A 17,926-nucleotide genomic window follows, 5' to 3' on the forward strand; every position below is an offset into this window, starting at 1 on the left:
ATATTCCTATATTCTGTATTATATATTCATATATTATATTTTTCTTTGTTGTTTTTCTTATATTTTATATATTTTCATTTTTATATTTTGAATTCACACACACACACACACACACACACGCACACACACATCACACGTGTATACACATACCTATTTTATAAATAAACATTATTTTAAATATTAATTAAAAATATTAAATAAATGTATTTATTTTAGAATAAGTCCTCTCTCCTTTCCTCCTATTAAAATCTTATTAATTTAAAAAAATATTAAAAGAAAAAGATATTAAAAGAAAAAAAATATTAATTAAAAAAATTAAGTCTCTCTTGCGTACGCCTCTCGCGCTCTCCTTCGCTGCATCAGCTCTCGTGCTCTCCATCGTCGCATCATCTCTCAACATCTCTCTCGCTCTTGCATATACGCCTCGCTTGCGTCATCTCTCTCGCGTGCGCCTCGCGCTCTCCTTCGCGAACGCCTCGCGTCATCTTGTCGCTGCGCTACCTCGCACTATCTCGCGACCGCTATCTCTCTCGCTCTTGCATATACGCCTCGCTGCATCATCTTGCGACCGCTATCTCTCTTTCGCAAACGTCTCTCTCGCGGCATCTCTCTCTCTCGCGTTCGCCTCGCGCTCTCCTTCGCGTTCCTCTCTCCCCGCGGACCCCTCGCGGACCCAGCTCCAAAATCGCGGACGCCACCCCCTCCCCGCGGACCCCTCGCGGTACATCGCGGACGCTTCCCCCTCCCCGCGGCCTCCTCGCGGACCCTAACCTCGCGGACGCCTCCCCCTCCACGCGGACCCCTCGCGGTACATCGCGGACGCTTCCCCCTCCCCGCGGATCCCTAGCGGTATATCGCGGACGCTTCCCCCTCTCCGCGTGACGTCATTCCCCCGCGCCCGCGGAACGGGGTGAATGACCTAAACTGGGTTAGAACTCTCCTAGTATCACTACTTATGTGAACGGAGACATGGAGAAAAAGTTGGAAACAATGAGGGAATGGTTTGAGGAGCAGAGGGGAGACAGATGGACAATGATAGGGGGGATTTCAACGCGAGGACAGGTAGCTTAGGGGGAAGAAAAGAGGGCGGCGAAAGGGAGGAGGATGAAAGAAAGTCGATGGATAAAAAGAGGAACGCGGAGGGAAGGAAATTAATAGAAGAGTTAGAGAAAGTATGTTGGGAGATACTAAATGGAAACATAAAGGGGGATGAGGAAGGAGAGTTTACTTATACGGGGGGGGAGAGGAGAATCGGTGATCGATTATGTGATAGGGGAAGAGAAAATGAGAGATAGAGTGGTAAGGATGGAAGTAGGAGATAGCGTGGAGTCAGACCACCATCCGCTAATAGTGAAGATAGACCCTCTCGTGAGATGCGGCCTTGCCGTGGCGAGAGGGCTCACCCTTTGCAAGAGGATAGTCTTGCGAAGTGTGCCAACAGCATCCCGTACCCAAGTTAATTGGGTACAACTGAGGGGAACCCCGTAGGTGGTAAGGGATGGCGACCCGGAATTCAAACGCCCGGTGGCATGGCACCGTTAGGGGAGGACATTGCACGGCGCCTGTGGCGCTGTCCTCCCTCCATGTAGTTTGCGGCCTCGGCCGCGGGGTTCTCGTGCCGTTTTCTCGGGGGGGTGTTTTCGGGGGTTTTTCTCCCGGGGGTGTCTGTGGGGCCCCCCGAGTGACGCCACTTGCCGCGGTGCCCCCTTTGTCGGAGGAGGAGGACCCCTGAAGACCCACGGGGACGTTAAAATCCCCGCGGGCTAGTAGGGGGCTCGGAGCCCTGTGCCGGGGTGCGGCATTCCCCCCGGTCAAGTTTCGGGTCATCCCTCGTCCCATGGGAGATACGCCGGCCGGCCGAGCCGCGGCAAGCAGTGAGACAAAACTAAGATGAATGATCAAACCAATACGTACACAAGTGTAGAAAATAAGCCAGGGGAAGGCGCATGTGACAGCGCACAGACAGCAAGCGCAGACCTTGGTCAACCGCGAGTCGTTTTAGAACGAATCCTCCCGAGGGAAGTTCGGGACTGGGTACAGGATGGAACACCATGGACCTTGAGTCCAGATCAAGCCACAGTACCTGAACAAACAGCTTCGGGCCAAGGTGAATATCTGCTCCAGGATGTACCGACCACGAGTCAATTAGTGGAGTCAGTTTTTCTTGGAATTCCGAGTTCACCGGATGCACACGGGAGCGAGCTGAAGGAGTTCCTACGAAACCAAAAGAGGAATACCTGGCGATAGCGGGAAACGAATCAACGTGCGAGATGGAATACGAGGATGACAGTGTGTCTGTTACGTTGACTTCGGTGTCTGGGCTCGGGAAGAGAAAAGCTGGGGCTGATACAGAGGGAGCATCCAAAATAAGAAAAAGCACTAGGCTCAATAAAACGGAATGCGTCGTTAAGACGGAAAACGTTGTTTCTGACGAGTGGTGCAACGTAAAAAGAGCGTTAGTAGAAAAAAGTCCCCCAAAGAGAAGGAGAAAGTCCCCACGATGTGCAAGACCTCGGATTCGGAGGCTAAGTATCAATCGTGCTCGTGCTCGGAAGCCGAGAGTAATCTGTCTAGCAATACTGTTAAAGCAAGAAGGAGGAGAGGCGAACCCACTATTGAATCCAAGCTACGCCCGCTGCCCAAAACAGTGGACGAGCTCCAGGTGGCCCCCATTACGCAGTTGGAGGCGAATGCAGTGGAATGGCTCGATGACATCGACACGATTCGAGTGGATAGCAGTTATCAGGGTGGATTAAGTGGCCAGATACGGAAGCGGGTCTTAGTCGTTAAAGAGATAATCAGAATGTTCGCTGAGAAAATAGAAGACTCAGGTGATCCGGGATATCTCAGACGGAGGAATGCGGAACTAGCAGCTGAACTCACAGTTGCAAAACGCGAGTCAGCTAGACTCAGAAGAGATGTGGAAGACTTGAAGAAAGTAGTACTCGACCTGAAGACTGCCATCGAAAGGCGTGAATTCAAAAGCGCCTTAGAAGGAGAAGAACGGAAAGTGGATAAGGCTGAGAAGGCGACATCGCCGATAGACCTTCCGTTCAGAAGAGATTCCAGCTCGCGAGAAAAGAGAGGAAACATGCCGAGAATAATCGAGGACATCGTGTTGAGACCTCCCCTAAAGGGAATATCGACACCTATTCCGGCTGTTGAGAAGAGCTACCTAAGAGAATTCCAAGACATGGATGCGGAGCTCACCCGGCAGATCGTAGATCTGTCGGCCAAGAGGAAGGAGTTAAGGAAAACCGCTAAAGAGAAAGAGACGGGATCTATCTCCCGACTTACATTGGGACGGCAACCAAGCAACGAAGGACCCGTAGTTATTGGGGAAAGTAGAACATCTCCTATACAACTGCAAAGTCAACCGGCCCAACAAAATATGGACTAGGAGGGACCGTGGCAAAAGGTCCAGAAAAAGAAAAAGAAGGGGAAGAAACAGGTGCAAGGCACTGGAAACAATGTGCAGCCTGCTACTTCTAATACACAGAAGAGTAGCAATAGCAAACCCATCGAGAAGGCAAAGACTGGAGTTAGTACGGAGGCTGTCAAAAACAAAAGGAGGCCACCGAGAACAGCTGCTATAGCAATAAAGGGAAAATCGGAGAATTTCTCTTACGCAGCAGCCTTGAAAAAGCTCAAGGGAGAGATATCCCTCTCGGCTATGGAGATAGACAAAACTAATGTCAGACATGCTGCCAATGGTGGAATCATAATCGAAGTGCCGGGCAAGGACAAAGCCAAAAAAGCCGACGAACTTAAAGAAAAGATCTGCGGTGTTTTGGGTGAAGAAACAACTGTGTCTAGACCGACGATTAAGGGAGAGATGAGGATCATCGGTCTGGACGATTCGGTTGTAAAGGAGGAAGTAGCGGACATAATCGCCGAAAAGGGAGGGTGTTCTTCACTTGATGTGAAAGTTGGCATAATACGCCCTATGACCAATGGCCTGTTTATGGTCTGGGCGCAATGCCCGTTGGTTGCCGCAATTGCAGCCTCGCAAGGAGGCAAAATAAAGGTAGGCTGGACGGTGGCTCGTATTGAGCTACTAAAGGCGAGACCTGTACAATGCCACAAATGCTGGGCACGTGGACATCTGCGCAATAAATGTACCGCAACTGTGGATCGCACAAGGACGTGCTTCCGCTGTGGCCAAGAGGGACATCCGGCCGTTTTCTGTACAAACGTAGTGAACTGTGCACTGTGCATGGAGCAAGGCCTAGAATGTAAACACAGGGTAGGTTCTGTAGCTTGTAAAGCTGACCCGAACAAGATCAATGTAGCTCCGGATCGGGGGACGGAGAAGATGGATGTGCAGGAACAAGGAGATGACTAAGCTTCTCCAATGCAACTTGATGAATAGCAGGCACTCCCGGAGCCTCCTCGATCAACATCTTATCGAGATGGGGGTTGGGATATGTGCTATCTCAGAGCCTGGTAACGTACCAGAAAATGTACACTGGTTTAGCAGCACTAACGGCTTAGCTGCGATATATTGGAGAACGGAGGGAACAGCATCGACATGCACACTAGTCCACCGTGCACAGGACTTTGTGGTGGCTAAGTATAGGGACCTACACATACTGTCCTGTTATATCTCCCCGAATTCCAGTAGAGCGGACTTCTTAAACTTTCTTGATGAGTTGAGCCTATCTATCAGAATTATAAATGGGAAAACTATGGTGTGTGGAGACTTCAATTCGAAGTCGGTGATTTGGTTCTCGAATCACTGATGCGAGAGGCGAACTTGTGGAGGAATGAGCGGCGGAGCATGACCCGATTAATAAACACTGGCAGGAATCCGACGTGCATCCGACCGCAGGGAACATCAGTTATTGACCTAACATGGTCAACTGCGGACATCTGCAGACACATCCATGACTGAAGGGTCTTAAGTGGGGTTGAAACTTTGTCCGATCATGACTACATCCTCATGACGATCGGTGGAGGAACGGGTATGAGAAGAGGGCAATCCCACAAAGTCCACTATCCTAGATGGAATTGGAAAAAGATGGATTTGGATAAATTCCTGGCGGCTATGGAATGGAGCTGCTCTGTGTTGCCGGAAAATATCATCGACGAGCAGACTGCCGAGCAACAAGAGAGATGGCTATCTAGAGCCATAAGAAATGCCTGCGATGCAGCGGCACCAAGAGTCAAAGGCCAATCACTCAAAGCGAGCACATACTGGTGGAACCCAGAGATTGCTGAGCTGAGGAGAACCTCGATTCAAGCGAGAAGAGCATGGACCAAGGCAAAGAAAAGAAGAAGACCGAATAACCAGATAGAAGAACTCTGGGATATCTACAGGCAGGCTAGGAGAACGTTGAGAAACGAGATCAACAGGGCAAGATCCGCAACGTGGGGGGAGTTGATAACCACCATCGACTCCGATCCATGGGGCCTATCCTATAAAATCGTGCTTAACAGACTGACAAGTAACACTACCCAACTGATACTCACCGATTTGAATGAAACTTAACACACTTATTAAACACCGAAAAATATTAAATACGTGTTTTTTTGTTTCGGCTAAACACGCTTTTTAGAGATAGAAAGCACCCCTCAACCCCTGGAGGTGGAAACAGTTATAGCTAATTATTTCTGAAACGATACATTTTCTGAAAAAAGTGCTTAGGACCAAAGTTGCAGAGTTCAAAGTGATGCACTTGATGGCGACTTTGAAGTCGATCTTGAGGTCGATTTTCAAGGTCATTTGAAAATCATTTCATGTTTTTCAAAGGAAGTAGTTTACTTTTCATCCCGAGAATCGATAGAGCGTAAAATTTTACATTCAGAACGTTGGTGATTTGTAAATAAAACAAGCCTCTGCAATTTAAAATTGTTCATTGATCCAACCAATTAAGGCAAGATCAGTCAATAATTCGATCAATAAAGGAATTAAAAGTTAATTATTCATTCAAATAAGGCAAGATGTGATCGAGATTCAGCCAGTGAAGGCAAGATGTGAGCGAAATCCAGCCAGTAAAGATAAAATATGGTCGAGATCCAGCCAGTGAAGGCAAGATGTGAGCGAAATCCAGCCAGTAAAGGCAAGATATGGTCGAGATCCAGCCAGTGAAGGCAAGATGTGAGCGAAATCCAGCCAGTAAAGGCAAGATATGGTCGAGATCCAGCCAGTGAAGGCAAGATGTGAGCAAAATCCAGCCAGTAAAGGCAAGATATGGTCGAGATCCAGCCAGTGAAGGCAAGATGTGAGCGAAATCCAACCAGTAAAGGCAAGATATGGTCGAGATCCAGCCAGTGAAGGCAAGATTTCATAATTTCTTTTCATAGTCTATGAGTATAAATTCCATGATAATTGGCATTATTCTTTATATTCATGGCAATAATGAGGAATAGCTTTATCTTCTAGCGCAAAAAAATGCTCCATACACAGAGAGTTAGTACACCACGCACATTTTATTACTGCAATGTTATTGCAGATTTTGCAGACTGTACCGCAATTCTTTAAACAGAAATCAACAGGCGTTTCACATCTATCTGGTTTTTCTTCAATATATCCACTTTTCCACCAGGCATATTTAATCATGTTTTGGAATCGGGGTGATGAGAATTGATTGTGAATTAATGATTGAATTTTGAGAATGTTATTCCTCAAATGTAGGTTAATATCATAGTTGTATAAGAGAATTAAGTCCGAAAATTGTTTCAGGAAGTTTTTCCACGGTCTGAATACGTAGACATCCAATGGTTGAGTGAACCCAGTTGTTCCCGCAGGAATTGTAAGGATTTTTACTTCTTTATTACCCTTGTCTATATTTTCAAATTTCTTTTCTGTTTGTCCTGACCAAGAGTCCAAACACAAAATAGACTTCTTGCCAGCATTAGGCAAGAAGACATCTTCAAACCATTTAATAACAATGTCGGATGTCAATTTTCCAGATTTTGTGGCAAAAAAGAGGATATTATCTGCTTTGTACATTGACTTCTGTATTATCGGTCCGAAACGGCCACTTGTTTCTTGCAGAACTATTAATAAGGGGGATTTCAAGATACCATCGGCAGATATTAAAGGTTGTATTGTGTAACTGTGAGTCAAGGAATTCAAAGATTGAGCAAGACACTCCACTTTCAAAGAACCCTTTGAGGCTAATGTACGACCAGCATGTGTTTCCAAATTGAACCCTGATTGATCTGAATTGTAAACGTTTGCTGTTCCTAGCAAGCCTATCTCTAGTTTAACTTGACTCACATAATTGGAAGATTGTTCCAATAGTTCTGCTTTATTTAAAATATGCGCTTGTGTCACGAATTTATTTATTTTTCTTAAAACAATACCATGTTGTATTTTAAAGTTGTGTATCCATTTTGATGAAGCCGTAAATAATTGAGAAGGCAAATGAACTACCTCTCTTGCTTTCAAGGCCCATCTCTTTAGATCTAAATCGTGAATGGGTAGATTTCGATCAGATGCACTGTTAAATTGTTCTAGAACGTATTGAGAGATATATAACAATTTATCAGTCCTTGACCCACCCTCAGCAACTTGTGCTTCCCATCGGTACAATTGTGTTACATTTATAACTTTCTTAAATCGGTTTTTAACTGATTCTATATTCCTTCTTTTCTTTTGTCCAGATCGCCAAAATTCAATTACTCTCTTCTTATAATCAATGTCTACAATTTCTCTGAATTTTGTATCGTCTTGCATAACTTCCGAAACATCTTCTGGATTGTCTTCAACTAAAACAGCATCAGGAATCACACTAGCATCAGTACAGTTCAAAGTATCATAAGTCTCTTTAAATATATCAAAATTGATAGCGTCTTTTATCAAATCTGCAAGTTGAGAAGCGAATGATCTTTCTTCATCTGTTATTCTAGATTCTATATTGTACACTGGGTCCTCGAAAGTGAGGCATAATAACTTTAAAATATTTTTTGGGTTTAATGACATTATGAAATTTTACAGATTAACAATGCTTTAATAATATTATAACAGAGATTCAAAGTAAATTCATAGAAAGCAGAGTTTATGATTGTAAGCCTAAATGAAATTAACACAAAAAATAGTCGTGGGAACAAATGATGGAAAAGTACTTGCAGTAAATACTTTCCGAAAGAATTTTGAAAACATTCACGAGAAACAGCAGTCGTAAGAACAATTGACGTAAAACTATAAACAATGAACACTCGCCCAAGTACAGATGTGAAAATGATAATTGAAGGTATATTCGAACGAAATTCACGAGCAAGATAGCTCATAGCAAATAAGTGATCAAGAAGTAATTTTGGAAAATGCTTGCTCAACGACAGTTGGGAAAATAATTGATCATATGTCCGAATGAAATCCTAATACAAAATAAAGAGTAAAAGATATTGTGGATAACTCCAGAGTAGCAATAAAAATTTTAAAAAATTTGAAAATTTCTAATATAGCATGAAGGTAATGTTTAACTTATAATTAGAGTGACTTTTTATGTTTTCTTATCTTTACTTCTATTCTGAAGTTACTTAGAAAACATTTTTCTCCTTATTTTTTCTATTTGCGCCTATTTTCCCATTACGTCAGGTTTTTTTTCTTTTTTTAGGAAAATAACGCAACAAATCAATTCTGAAGACAGATTTAGAGTCAACGCATAAAATTACTGATTATAGATACAGGATGTGGTCAAAGTCCGGCAACGGCTAATTATTTCCAAATTTAATTGACCTTGAAAATTGATCTCAAGGTCGACTTCAAGGTCGCCATCAAGTGCATCACTTTGAACTCTACAACTTTGGTCCTAAGCACTTTTTTCAGAAAATGTATCGTTTCAGAAATAATTAGCCATAACTGTTTCCACCTCCAGGGGTTGAGGGGTGCTTTCTACCCCTAAAAAGCGTGTTTAGCCGAAACAAAAAAACACGTATTTAATATTTTTCGGTGTTTAATAAGTATGTTAAGTTTCATTCAAATCGGTGAGTATCAGTTGGGTAGTGTTACTTGTGAGACACTCTTCACCCAGTCTTACTGAAACACTCAGTAAGGAGGTCACAAACACCCTTCTGGACTCCCTCTTTCCAGATGGAGAAACACACAGACCTGAGCTCTTGTGGCCAGAGTTCGAGTGGAAGGATGAATGGAGGGTCACTGCGAAGGAGGTCTTTGAAATAATTAAGCGGAAAGCGTCGAACAATACAGCGCCAGAGCCAGATGGCATCAAAATTAGCGTTCTCGGGAAGCTTCCGGGAGAGGCGATAACCCTACTCACTGAATGCTTCAAACAGTGCTTAAAAGAGGGTGTTTTCCCAAAAAAGTGGAAACGCGCTAAGTTGGTCCTTATACCGAAAAGGGGACCCAGCACGGAAGATCTTCCAAAAGTCAGACCAATATGTCTGCTAAATGAAAATGGGAAGATCTTCGAGAAAATAATCGTTGATAGAATCAACAGCTGGTTGAACAGTAGTCCTGACTATCAACTATCGGATAACCAGTTTGGGTTTAGGGAGGGGCGCTCGACATGTGATGCCTTGGCCAGAGTTATGAAGATCATTGAGAAAGTGAACGATGAGAAAGGTGTGGTTATTGCAGTAAGTATTGACATCGCCAACGCCTTTAACTCATTGCCTTGGGCGATGATAAGAGAGGCGTTGGAACGAAGAAACTTCCCTACTTACTTGCGTAGGATTATCGACCACTACCTATACCAACGCGTAGTGGAATATGTCGATCAAGAGGGCAAGCTGGTGAGAAGACCTGTACTCGCTGGTGTTCCACAGGGCTCGGTCCTAGGACCGACACTGTGGAACATTGCGTACGATAGGGTCCTGCAGGAAGGAACGGAGGAAGGGTGTCGCATAATTTCTTATGCTGACGACACCCTCATCCTTGCGTTTGCGAATACCATAGAGAGGGCCAGGAGGAGGGCTAACCTTCAAGTTGCCCTTGTCTTAAATCGCATAGCCCGACTGGGACTGACGGTCTCTGCGAGCAAGACAGAGGCTGTCTTGTTCCACCGACGGCCCAAAAATCCGGAGTGTTTTCCGACACAATTGATGGTGAGCAAATAGTGATCGGCACTTGCATGAAATACCTGGGAGTGATGTTGGACAGCAAGCGTAAATTCCAAAAACATCTGGAATATATGGAGATCAAGGTCTCGAAAGTAGTAAGATCCCTGGGAAGGCTTATGCCAAATCTTAGGGGTCCGAAAGAAGCCAAGAGGCGCTTGTATGCCAATGTAGTGCTATCGGTTATCCTCTACGCGGCTCCTATATGGAGCGATGCACTCACAACCAGGAGGAATATTCCGCGGCTAAACCGATTGATGAGAGCTACTAACAATAGAGTTGTCGCGGCTTACCGTACTGTCTCCTTGGAGGCAGCTTCTGTGCTCGCAAGAGTACCGCCGCTTCACCTACAGGCGAATGCCAGGAAGAGAACGTATGAGAGAATTTCTGATCTCAAAACTAATGATCAATGGTCAGTAGAGGCGGCTAATGAAGTGAAGGAGGCGGAATCGTTACTAATGTATCGACAATGGGACCTACATCTCAGGAACCCCAACTTAGCCGGTTATAGAGTCAGAGAGGCATTCCTGCCCATTCTTAAGGAATGGATAGAAAGACAGCATGGCGGGCTCGCGTATCACATGACTCAACTCATCACGGGTCATGGATGCTTCGCCACCTATTTACACAGAATAGGGAAGAAGGAAAGTCCATTGTGCGAACATTGTGACCAAGACCTTGAAGACTCGGCAGATCATACACTCATCGAGTGTGTAGCTTGGACCGAGTATAGAGAAGCCCTAACTAACGCGCTTAACTGCGATATGTCCTTGGGATCAGTGGTGCGGGCTATCGTCCAAACGGAGAAAGCCTGGTTGGCGTTCAGCCTGTTTGCATCGACAGTCCTGCTCGTCAAAGAAAGGTGCAAGCGTGAGCGACAAGCGCTTGAAGCGCAGAACTCACGCGAGCAGCGAAACGGTGGAAATTCGCAATCCAATCGTCGTCGCAGATGATTGGATTGTATCTAGAAATGGCTGGTACTTAAGAAGAAGATAAGGGTGAAAGTGCAGCGAGTATCAGTAGACACTTGTGCGTGCGCTTCTAAACGAAAAGGACCTAATAGGGAAACAAGGAGAAGACGGAAGGAAGGCACGGAATACCGTGCACTGGACTGTGTGCACAAAAGTTATGTGTACAACAGTTCTTGTGCATCCAGTCATCACCACAACATCGCCAAAAGGTCCAGTTTTGGACTCGGGGGGAGGTTTTAGTGCGTAATGGGGGCTGCTGTCGACCCCGAAGCTCACATAACCCGTGTGGCCGGCCCACGGGTATCCGCAAATGGATTTCCTCCCCCCGCGCCGAACGCAAAACAAAAAAAAAGTAGTGAAGATAGAGAGGAAAGGGGAAAGGACGGTGAGGGGTGAGCGGAGAAGGGAGGAAGCGAGAGGGGGAAGATGGACAAGAAGGGGAGGAGAGAGGATTAGGGACATGATAGAATGGGATGATAGGGAGGATAAAGAGATAAATGAGGAGATAAAGATAAGGGTGGAGAGAATTGACGAAGAACTAAAGGAAGGGGTAAAGGAAAGTGGCGGGAGGAAAAGGAGAGGCTGATGGGATGAAGAATGTAAGGGGAAAAGGAAGGAGGTGAGGAATGTTCTAAGGGATTGGAGAAGGATAGGAGGGGGGGAGAGGTATAGGAAAAAAAGAGCGGAATATAAACTGATATGTAGAAGGAAAAAGGAAGAGGAAAATGAAGAATGGATAAAGGAAGCGAATGAAGCAAAGACAGAAGGGGAGGTGTGGACTGGCGTACGCGGATGATATGGTTCTACTGGCGAAGAATGAGGAGGGAATGAGTCATATGTTAGGGAAGCTAGAGGGATATTTGGATAGGAAGAAGCTGGAAATAAATGTAGGAAAAACGAAGGTAATGAGGTTTAGAAAGGGAGGGGGAGAATGAAAAGTGTGAAATGGAGATGGAAGGGAAAAAAGATGGAGGAGGTGAAGGAGTTTACGTACCTGGGATATAAGTTAATGAGGAACGGAGGACAGGAGGCTCACGTAAGAGAAAGAGTTAGGAAGGCAGGGGCGGTGATAAGGCAGGTTTGGGGAATAGGTAAAAGGATGTTTGCAGAAGATTGGGAAAGAAGAATTTGGTTGTGTGAAAGGCTGGTAGGGACGGTAATGGAGTTCGGGGCAGAAATATGGGGTTGGAAAGAAAGGAGGGAAGTGGAGGCGATGCAAGAAAGATGGATAAGGTGGACGTTAAAAGTAGATTGGTGTTCGCCGGAATACATGGTGAGGGAGGAGATAGGGAAGGATAAGTTTAGAATAGGAGCAGGAAAGAGAGCAGTAGGGTACGAAAGGAAACTGAAAGAGGGGTGGGGAGGAATTGGCGAAAAAATGCTTCGAAGAAATGAAAAAAAGGATATGCGAAGGAAGGGATTTATCAAAGTGGGAAGAGGAAAGGAAAGAGTTTTTTGAAAGCAGGGGAAAAGGAGTGAGGGAGATGGAGGAAAGGAGAGGGAGAGAAGAGGAGGTGTATGAAGGGTGGGAGCAAAGAGATAGAGAATTGCAAAGGGAGGAGAGATGGGAAAAGATTAGGGAGTCGAGTTATAATAGATGGTATAAGGAGATAAAGGAAGAGGGAGTGCCAGGGTACTTAAGGAAAGGATGGGGGGAAACTAGATGGAGAAGGGTGACCAGGTTTAGGCTGAACAATGAGATGAGAGGAGCGAGATACTGGGAAGAAGAGGAAAAGAAGGTGTGTAGGATATGTGGGGGAGGAGAAGAGAAGTGGGAGCATATGTTGGGGGAATGTATGGGGGGAGGGGATAGGAAACTGGTGGGAGAAAATGAGGGAGATTTTAGAACAAGGGGGGGAAGGGGAATGGTGAATGAGGGAGCTTGAGGAGAAAAGGGTAGGAAGAGGGAAAGGGGAGGAAGAAGGGTAGAGGAGGAAGATGGAAGGGTGGAAGGATGATTGGTGAATGAAGAGAATGTATGTTGGAACTGGAAGTCGAAGCGAGGCGGTAGTCAGGAGGCAGAGCTCTCTCTCTCTCTCGACGGTTTAGTTAGGGTAGTTTATAAGTTAGGAAGATAAGTTAGTTAAGTTATAGAGTTAAGTATAGAATTAAGGTAAATGTAAAAAGCGTTGCGACCGGCTAGTGTAAATTTGTGTGAGAGGTTCGGGCACGCTCCTCGAAAAAGCGCCTTCAATCCCCAAGGGGAAGAATAAATATATATATACACACATACATGCATACATATTATTTTATCATATTTATTTTATCATTTTTAATAGAAACGAAATTTAAGCGAATTAATTTATTAAAGTAATAGTAAGGCAAATAGTGTGTTTTTAGATTATTTTAATTTCAATAGCATAGCTCAATAACATTACAAATATTTGTATACTTAAATAAAATTTATTATAAAAAATTATTTTGCAGATTTTAATAATCGAGGAAAGATATTGTGTTTCCAAAATTCTGTCACTTTTTCAATAATACTTAAAAATTGTTCGTCATATGTCAGCCATACAGTTATTTTTTTATTATTTTCAAAATTAGGATCTGCTACACAGAATAAGCCTTTCTTTTTATTTGCGCATAACATTTGTAGACACATTTGGGCTTTGCATTTCGCATTAATTAAACCTTTAGGTAAAAACTTGTTAAAGCCATCTGTTGAAGCAGGACATTTCACTTCTATAATAAAATCAGATCCTATAGCATCCGGTGAAACTCCAATAATTGGACAAGATGGTATTAAAAATAAACCACATCTTCTGTAACTTAATTTTTAGAACGAGATTTCTAAGAACCTGTATCGTCACGTTCCAAGTTATATTTGCAATTCTTTTTTCTCCAAACAGACGGGACCACTATTCACTTATCACAACAATCAGTTTTTAAGATTTGACAAAAAATTTAGATTTCTACTGACCAAGAACACAATTATAAATAAAAACATCAAAACAATTCAATATTTTTGTTGGTTCAATAATAATAACAAAAACTTCGACTTTGGCTTTAAACCGTTGACTGCATCTACAAATAACGACGAATTAGTAACACATATTAAGTTAGACCCTACTATGTTTAATAATGACAAACAATCCTTTACAGACATAAAAAATAAATGGTTCATCAACTTATCGTCTATCGCTATTCCAAAAATATCCAAAGTATATTACAACTGGGAGAAAATTTTAATCTCCCAATTACAGATATCACTAAATTAACAACTGAATTTATTAAAAGTATAGAAAACAATCTTAGGAAAATCCCACACACAAATCGAACGGAAATAAGACACGAAACTACACACATCATTAATGGCCTTCCATCATACAATTTTCCAAAAAAAAAATTAATAACTATCTCATGAATTCAGTTTTGTTTACGCACGAACGAAATTTTGTCGCGTGTAAATCGATGCCGGCTTGCTCCGAGAGAGCGAGAGGAAGAGGGAAAGAATGGAGAGCGTGTGACAGCGAGAGAGTGAGAGAGAGGAAAAACTAGAGTGAAAGAGCGAAAGAAGCAGTAAACTGAAAGAGAGCGAGAAAGCGAGATGGGAATCGAACGAAGGAGATCGGAAATGAACAAGGATCAATGTCAAGGAAAGAAGAAGTGAAAATTGTTACCAAGTAATTTGGAAGATTTGATGAGATCTTTAATGATCGCAGTTAAAAGATATACACTGAGCGATGAATCGCTAGACTCGCAACGCGTTATCGGAAATTTCTTAAAATGATTGAAGTAACTGATCGTATCGCTCGATTAGATGCTTGAACTGACTCTCGTGAACAGCCAGACAAAATAAGCAAGTCTCAAAGTCGCCGGGCATTTCGCGTGTTTATATATATTGTCGAGTTTCTGGAAGCTTCTCAGAATCGAGCCGGGGATTCCGTGGTCTGCGCAATACACTACATATATGGTTTAAATTTAGACTACCGTTGCGAGACCAAAACAATAATAACCCGCGATAGGTATAAGTCAGAATACTGGAAATGACAAACGATGGTTCGATAGATTTGTGATCTTTTCGTTGTCGAAGGCTCGCTCGGAAGAATTAAACAATACATGACGCGACGACCGAAAGGTCATATGAGAAAGCATAGAAACAGAAAGAATTACGGAAATAATAACAACCGGACGAAAGACGATATAAATTGATACAGAGAGTTAACATTATTAAATTTAATACAAAGCCTTTTTTTTTATTATCTTTAACAAGTTTCCTTCACAAAAAAATTTTTAAAAGAACATCGGAACTTAATTTAAACACGCGCAGATAAAGGGAGCCCTCGATAAAGATAAATATCATGAAAAAATAAACACAATGCTTAATGATAAAGACACATATGAAATTGTTAAAAGAAGTCCGATTAGTAAGCTAACAAAAAACTTACGTGATATTTTGACAAGATGGAAGAAGGCGGATTACATTACCAGGGCTACATATGCGTATCTATATTGTAGTGATGGGATTTTATCGAGGGCTTATGGGCTTCCGAAAGTACACAAACAAAACTGCCCTTTTCGGATAATAGTATCATCTTTAGACAGTCCGTTATATAATTTAGCTTCGTTCATTCAAAAAATCATGTACACTAATTTCCCGAAATCTAGTAGCCATATTTCTAACAGCTTGGAAGCAGTGAATAAATTATCCAATATATTTATCAACGACAACATGAAGTTAGTATCTCTAGACGTTATATCTCTTTTCACAAATATCCCCATAGATTTGGCAATGGACAGCATTTCAAATAGATGGCCTTTTATTGAGCATAAATGTTCTATCCCACAAAATGAATTTTTATTAGCAGTTAGATTTATATTGGACTCAACCTTTTTTGTATTTGACGAAGTGATTTATAAGCAAACGTTTGGAACACCGATGGGCTCTCCACTTTCTCCGATCATTGCGGATATTGTTCTGCAAGATCTGGAAAATAAGGCCTTTTTTTTTTGATGCGCTGGGGAAATCTTTTATGAATATCCACGCCTCCGGGATGAGGCCGTGGGTTATGTGGGAGTCCTTGTTCCCCTTGACCGAGCCTCGAAAGGTTCGGCCAGGGGGCCCAAGTGTATACCTCACTAAAACCCCAGCGGGTGTCCTGTCTCGGGCGATGCTCGGGGGCGCGAGGGATGCTGGTGTCCCATGCCGTCCTCGCGCCCCCTCGCCTAGCCTTCCCCGGGGAATCACCTTGATCCTGAGATCAAGGCGAGTCCCCGTCCGCCATCGTGCGGATTCGTCCCGGTTGTGGCGCAAGGGGGACACCACTCTCGCGCCACGCCCTCCCGTGTTGGTGGGGGGGCGGGGTCAGGGCTCGAGTCTTCCCGCTCGAGCCCCGGCCCCCCGGCCCCCGACTGGGACTCCCTCCGCCCCCAAAGGGTCAACGGATTCGGTCGTCAGTCGAGGGCCCTCCTCGAGTTTCGAACGGTTTCCCTTGACGAGTCAAGGGAAACCGTCCTTATCCCTTCCGCGAGGTCTTCGGGGGTAGAACTCCGGACTTAAGCGACCAGAGTTCCCCCCCCCGAAGACCTCATCCCGCGTCTATTAACGACGCGGGGATGGCGGGCCCAAGCCCCCCCAGACCCCCGCCCGCAGCGGGCGAACCCGCTGGGGGGCGGCGGAGACGGGGGCACGGACCCGCCACCAGAGCCCGCTGCGGGGGGTTCTGGAGAACCCCTCGCTCTTCTCCCAGACACTTCCCTCTCTCGCTCCTTCTCCTCCTTCTGCAACATGACTGTTTCGCAGAAGGAGGAGACCGCCTTCCAATTCGCCTCCTCTTCCACCATTCTTTCCATTACCTTTGGCAGAGACAAGTCCCCGCCAATCACCGACACTAACTCTTCCCGTTCGCCGGCCCAGGCCGGACATTCTGCCAGGGTGTGCTGGGCCGTGTCACATTGACAATCACAGTACCAGCATACCCTAGATTGTTCCTTTCCAATTCTACCCAGATATTCACCGAAGCATCCATGCCCGGTGAATATCTGGGTCATTCTGAAGGTCACCCCGCCTTTCGACCTATTGAGCCATTGGGCCAAGATAGGTTGAACCGCCTCGACGGTTCTCCGGTCGGGCAGTGCTGGATCTTCCAGCATGCCCGACCAACGATCTTTGGAGACCCGCCGAGACTGTCCCCTAATGGTACGTCTGGCACCGTCCGTCACCGCGATCCCCGCCCGCTGCAGTTCGCGTATCCTGCTGTACACTTCTGCATACATGCGGGCGAGGATCTCTATTGGGGGTACTCCAACGAGTACCCCCACTGCCACCCAGCTGACTGTCCGGTACCCCCGGCAGATTCTATTCGCCACCCGTCGCTGCAATTGACGTAAGCTGTCTCGCAGCTTGCGGGTGGCGATTACCTTCTCCGCCCATATGGGAGCACCGTACAACATCATGGCAGTGCCAGCGTATAGGCGGCGAACACTTTCGCCCGGCCCGCCCAGGTTCGGGAGAAGGCGGCCTAAGGCCATAGCCGCCCTCTCCACCCTGGGATATTTGGCGAAAATGTTCGCCAAAGGCCCAACGGCTATCGAGGTGGAGACCCAGGTATTTGATCCGGGTCCCCACCTCGATCGGGGCGCCTTCCACCCTTATCTGGACTTTAGGTGGCGCCCCGCGCCTTCTATGGAAGAACGTAGCTTCGGTTTTGTGGGGCGCCACGTTAAGTCCTACCACCTTTATGGTGTGGATCACCCTTGCCGTTGCGATGTTTGCTTTCGCCACGGCGTCCTTCCAGTTCTCCCCGCCGGCTATGATGAGAGTGTCATCAGCGTAGCAGATGGCGCTACAGCCGGCGGGGAGGGCAGTCCGCAGGACCACATCGTATGTGACGTTCCACAGCAGGGGGCCCAACACTGACCCCTGTGGGACGCCACACGACATTTGTCTTTCTCGCCGTTCCGCATCCCGGTCGTAATAGGATATT

At 45.1% G+C, this 17,926-nt stretch overlaps 1 protein-coding gene across 1 annotated transcript; it reads right to left on the reverse strand.

Moving 5' to 3' along the window:
• Nucleotides 1–14,006: 14,006 nt before the first annotated feature.
• On the reverse strand, nt 14,007–17,216 carry LOC145946478 (uncharacterized). The gene is made up of 2 exons (XM_083056088.1): nt 16,797–17,216; nt 14,007–14,024 (listed from the first exon to the last, which is right to left on the reverse strand). The coding sequence occupies exons 1-2, from the start codon at nt 17,214–17,216 to the stop codon at nt 14,007–14,009; spliced, it is 438 nt and encodes a 145-aa protein (XP_082912214.1).
• Between the last annotated feature and the right edge of the window lie 710 nt (nt 17,217–17,926).

Source organism: Prenolepis imparis, unplaced genomic scaffold (genome assembly GCF_030444845.1).
Source record: "Prenolepis imparis isolate NDT839.2.m4 unplaced genomic scaffold, iyPreImpa1.0 SCAF_16, whole genome shotgun sequence".
Lineage (NCBI taxonomy): Eukaryota > Metazoa > Arthropoda > Insecta > Hymenoptera > Formicidae > Prenolepis > Prenolepis imparis.